Source organism: Molothrus aeneus, chromosome 28 (assembly GCF_037042795.1).
Source record: "Molothrus aeneus isolate 106 chromosome 28, BPBGC_Maene_1.0, whole genome shotgun sequence".
NCBI classification, from domain to species: domain Eukaryota; kingdom Metazoa; phylum Chordata; class Aves; order Passeriformes; family Icteridae; genus Molothrus; species Molothrus aeneus.
In genome coordinates, this window is record NC_089673.1 from 3243156 (window position 1) to 3248542 (window position 5387).

At 48.1% G+C, this 5387-nt stretch overlaps 1 protein-coding gene across 1 annotated transcript; it reads right to left on the bottom strand.

Annotated features, from left to right (window-relative positions):
- Positions 1 to 596: 596 nt before the first annotated feature.
- Positions 597 to 5387, bottom strand: LOC136567203 (keratin, type I cytoskeletal 13-like). The gene is made up of 8 exons (XM_066566704.1): positions 4896 to 5387; positions 3948 to 4030; positions 3272 to 3428; positions 2718 to 2879; positions 2129 to 2254; positions 1740 to 1966; positions 1157 to 1275; positions 597 to 622 (listed from the first exon to the last, which is right to left on the bottom strand). Exons 1-8 carry the CDS (start codon positions 5385 to 5387, stop codon positions 597 to 599), a joined length of 1392 nt encoding a protein of 463 aa, XP_066422801.1.

Sequence of the window (5387 nt, forward strand, 5' to 3'; positions counted from 1 at the left end):
ACACCTGACACATCTGGAGAGCAGCTGGAGATGTGCACCAGAGATGGCTGCTCAGGTGGTACCTGGGTGTGGATTCACACCTGCCTGAGCCTTGGAAATTTCTGCCACTGTTCTTTCTCTGACTCCTCCTGTGCCACCCAGGAATGGGCAACATCTGCCTCAAGCTGTGACAACAGGAAGGAGCTGGACAGATCAGCAAGGCCACTCTCTCCTGCTGGCAAAGCAGCTTTGTTCCCAGTGCAGGATGATCCTGACCAGTTTAGGTGCCCCTTGCTCATGGATCAGCAGCTGGTGTTCAAAAGGAACTCAGTTTCAGACACAGGTTCTTGATTGCATTAGGCAGAAGCAAAGTTTTATTAGAAACATTTTTCACCAGCAGGTACATAAGTGACCTGACTAACTCAGGTAACTTCTAGAGGTTACAGCATTGCAGAACAGAAGAGCAGAACAGAGGAGGTGGCTCCTGACACCCCCTTTAGCTACGGGGCCAAGCATCACTGAGTTACTTCTACTTTCTCTGCACAGAGGGTGCAGTGAACAGGGACTGTTCTCTGGTTGTCTCTGGGTTTCCCTGTCACCTTCCAGTCCGTTTCTCCTTAATCACAAATTCTCCTGCAGGTCACTGGAGAGAAAACACAGCAGTGTTATTGGATTGGAACACAAGTAAAATCCTTCACATAACAGATACCAGATCCTGGTGGTGCCCTTGTTTCTGGAATGTACTGCTAAGCTGCTGCAGCTGGCAGCATCCCAGGAAGCTCCAGAAATTCCCTAAATAATTTGCTTTAATGGGAATATTCACTTGTAAAATTATAGGTTTACTCTTCTTTTCACTCTTTCCAGACTCTTTTGCTAAGCTTTAGCTGTCGTCTTCTTCACTTCTTCCAAATTTTCCCATCATGCTTTATCTCCCTGGCCTTCTCTTCTGCATTCTACTGCTCCTTTTTGTCTCCTCTTTGCTTCCTCTATCCCATGTTCAGCCCAAGCTCTCTAAACCCATTTCTCAGTGACACCACCACTGTATCAGATCCCCCCTGTAGCACAGTGACTCTGAGAGGATGCCAATGACACATCCTAGGAATGTGCTGTCTCCTGGCCTCAGTGCATGAGGAAATGAACAAAGCCAGTTTTCCTTTTGGGAAAATGCAGCCCTTACCTTGTATGTCTCCAGTCTTGCAGGGTGGGACCTGGGCCTGGCAGTGGGCAGCTGAAGTTGTTGTGTAGGTGTGGCTCGTCCTAATGACCCCTCCACCAGTTCCCATTCCTCCTCCGTGACTAGTGGGATAAATTTGGTGAGAGAAATAGGGAATTTTAGAACTTTACATGTCACTGCTGACTGACTTCCTAACGCAAAGTCTCAAACTATGGCCTTTATAGGCATACCAGTATTTTACATTACATTTTCTTTCACTTTCAGAGTTGCTTTACGTTTGTGCTCCCCCTTGGCATGGACAGTTCTCACCCATTTCACTATAAAAAAGGGACGGTCACCAATGCTGACATAATGCCAGGGGTGACAGTGTTGTCACCAGCAGTTAACAGATTTGGTGTTCTACTTTGCAGATCCCAAGGACTGACATTTAGTTCTGATTGGAATGTTCATCACAAGGAAGGTATTAATGAGGCAACTGTTTAATCTCAGAGAAGGCCTGGACTGAAGATCAGGCTGTATTCCCAATCTGTAATGCAGATCCCTGACATTTTCATTTATTCTCTAGTGGATCTGGAGAGGTACTTACATGAGGTCCTGCTGTCCTCCTTCCAACAAGCACCGGTAGGTCTGGATCTCCTGCTCCAGGCGGCACTTGACGTCCAGTAAGGTCTTGTACTCTTGGTTCTGGCACTCTATTTCTGCTCTTATTTCAGCCAACTGCTGCTCCACACACGTGATCTGGTTCTGTAGCTCACTGAGGAGAGAGTTGTACTGGCACTCCGTTTCAGCCAGAGATGATTCCAAGTTATTTCTCTGACAAGATAAGCAAAAAAACAACAATCATTTTAGTGTAACCCTCCAGTCAAAAAAATGAATAAGCCATTCTCCACCATTGTGCTGGTTGGTGGGTCTGGCTGCTCATGCTGAGAAACCCAGCAGTGACCAGTTGGAGCTGTGAGTCAGCTCATCACCCACCTGGCTGAGCTGAGCCTGGAGATCGATTTCCAGGGTTTGCAATTGGCGTCTCAGTTCAGTCACTTGGTTGTTGCACGTCTCCACCTCCTGACCACTCGTAATAACCTCCCGATTCACCTCCTCAATCTGAAATCACCAACCCAGGATAAAGAGCTTTAGGCATATCTGAGTAAGCTGGATTTGCTTTTACAGGAACAGAACACAGAGAGTGTTCAGCAAAAGGACACAGGAAGCAGGGCAGGTTCTCTGTGCACAGGGTGTTCCCTACCAGCTCCACTGCTGGTTCTTTTTACAAATCCCATTAACCTCGTGGCTATTAAATCCCTTTAATCCAAATGTGGAATATCTCTGCTCCAACAACAGACCACAAGGCCTTGTGGCAAATGCTGCTGTTCCAGATGGGACATAACAAACTGGTCAGACAGGCCTGTGGCTCCTGTGGAGCACAGGGTATAATGAGTGCTGCTCTCGGGCTTCACTGGGAAGGAAGAACTGCTTATTGTCTCCATGTCTGGTCTCTGAAAGGCTCCTGGGCCTGGAGCTGTGTGTGTCAGTCTGGTTTGCAGCACAAGTTTGGTTTGTTGCTTACCTTGCACTCATACCAATCCTCTACTTCCTTGCGGTTGCGCGCTATCAGTGTCTCATACTGGCATCTCAAATCCTCCAAGATTTGCCTGAGATCTGGTCCCGGGCAGGCATTGACCTCCACACTCACATCTCCAGTTGATTGTTTCCTCAGGCAACTCATCTCCTGGAAATAAATCCCAGATCAGATCATACTGGTTTTTGGAAGGCAGCACAGAAGAGCAAAGCTCAGTGGCCAAGAACTGCCCTCCCTGTGAGACCTTCCTCCCTGCTGTGGCTGTGAAAGGCACTGGAGGATGGTGTAAGTGTTTTCCCAAGGAATCTGTTGGCTAATGTGTTTCTTCATCAACTGGAATAAGCAGCTCTGTGGTGCTCCCAGTCTGAGCACAGCCCCAGGAGCAGCACTGCCCCTGCCAGAGCTCCCTTCCCTTCTGAAGCAGAGTGCTCTGAGCCCCAGAAGGTTTGGTGGGAAAGCTGTGGCCTGAAAGTGGATAATTTAAATTAAAAAAAAAAAGAGCTTTCTGCCAGGGCCGTGATGCAGGGCTGGGCAGGACCTACCTCCTCATGGTTCTTCTTCAGGCAGCAGAGCTCCTCCCGCAGCGACTCCAGCTGTGCCTCCAGGTCAGACCTGCACAGCGTCAGCTGGTCCAGCACCTGGCGCAGCCCGTTGATGTCGGCCTCCACGCTCTGGCGCAGCGCCAGCTCCGTCTCATACCTGGGTTGTGACATAAAGCACAGATTCAGGATGGGGATATCCCACGTGGCTTCTGTTTGTGCCAGGATCTCCTTCCCCAGCTCCATGCTTTCACCTGCATTTTGCTGGATTTCTGCATGCCTTGGATTTCTGCACCACTTCATGTCTGTTACATGAAAGCTTTTCTTCCTCATGGTTTTTTTTTTTTCCCTGCTCCTGCTCACTGTATATTTGGTGTCACTTACTCAGCTGCATTTCTGCTTTGTTGATCCCATCTGTGCTGGTCTGGGGTGAAAATGAGCCACTCCCTGAGCTGCCTGTCCCCAGCCTCAGCACAAATGCCGCCGTTGCTAAATGTTTTACCCAAGAACACTAATTAAGGGAGGGCTGGTGACCAGGAGCAAAATGCCTTTCATCATCCTGCCCTACCGAAGTGGCATGGGGAGACGTGTCTGAAGCCTCTGTAATTAGTGCTGTGAGCCTCCCAGGGAGGTGGAAAGGAGCAGGGGGGAGGCAGCAGGTTCATAGAGGGGCACTCACTTCACACGGAAGTCATCAGCAGCCATCCTGCTGTTATCAATGTCCAGGATGATCTTGTTGTTATCAATGGTTGCGCAGACAATCTGGAAAACAGCAAACCATGAGAGATGTCTCCTCTCTCCTGTTTTACTCTATAGGTTTTTCTGCCTTGCAATTAGGTAGGAACTCTTCACATTTCCCTTTTTCTGTTACCTTCTTACATAAGTAACCTTGTCCCTTAAGCATAGAAGTTGAAGGAGGTGGCTTTGCCTCCTTTACTCGCAGAAGAAAGGAGATCAACCACATAGAGCTGGGAATTAAAGAGTTGTGGGATGGGACTTCCCAGTTTCAAGATCTGAAGGCAAGTTCCAAAGATTCTTCACAAAATAAACCTAAAGAACCTTCCTTAAGAGTGTAAATCTCAACTGACATTCAAGCTGGCATGTTCTGGGCTTCAGACTTATGGACCTTCAGGGAACATGAACGGAAGGTGTCTTTAAGCCTTAGGATCAGCCATAACTTTCATTGTGGACTTATTAATAATATCAGGCTGTTTGTGTCACTGTGACAATCAGTTTCAATTCTCAGCTTTTCTCACCTAGAGATTTATAACATTTCATTTGATAAAGCATTCAGAGTGTATGTTTTTGATTGTCCCATAGTTTGCTCTGCTCTTCCTGTGGGGCAGACACCACTACATTTCTTCAGAGTACATTTGTAATATTACATTTACAATTATATAGTCACATACAATGTACCAAAGCATCCTTTTCCTCTTTCAGAGCATTCTCCCACCCATACCACCTTGCAGCACCCACACTCAGCAATGCCATAGGGGAATTTGCCAAAATTTCTGTTTGCAAAGACATTCATAAGCACCAGAGTTCCCTCCAACAACTGCAGTAAGTTCTAAACACAAACTCAGGAATAAGCTTTCAAAAGGGGAGGAACAACCCGAGGAGGGATTACCTGGTTCTGAAGATCTTCAATCTCTTTGTAGTAGCAGCTGTAGTCGCGGGGCTCGCAGGAGAGGCCCTGTGTTGCATACCACTCTCTGATCCTGCACTCCAGCTCAGCATTCTCCTTCTCCAAGCACTTCACCTTGTCCAGGTAGGAAGCCAGGCGGTCATTGAGGTTTTGCATGGTGACTTTCTCATCGCAGGATGAAAGCAAGCAGTCGCCACCAAGACCCCCAACAACCACACCACCTCCGAGGCCAAAGCCGAGGCCATTGCCATAGCAGTTGCCACCTCCATAGCTCCCACCAGCCAAGCTCCCAACACTCAGTCCCCCTCCATAATTCACTCCGCCGCAGTAGCTCCTTCCAGAAAAACCTCTGCCACTGCCTATGCCAAAGGAAGAAATCCGTGCTCCACCACCACCACCACCAATGATGCAGCTGCCACCGCTGCTCCTGCCTTTGCTAGACACAGTAATGGTCTCCTTAATGTTGCAACTCAT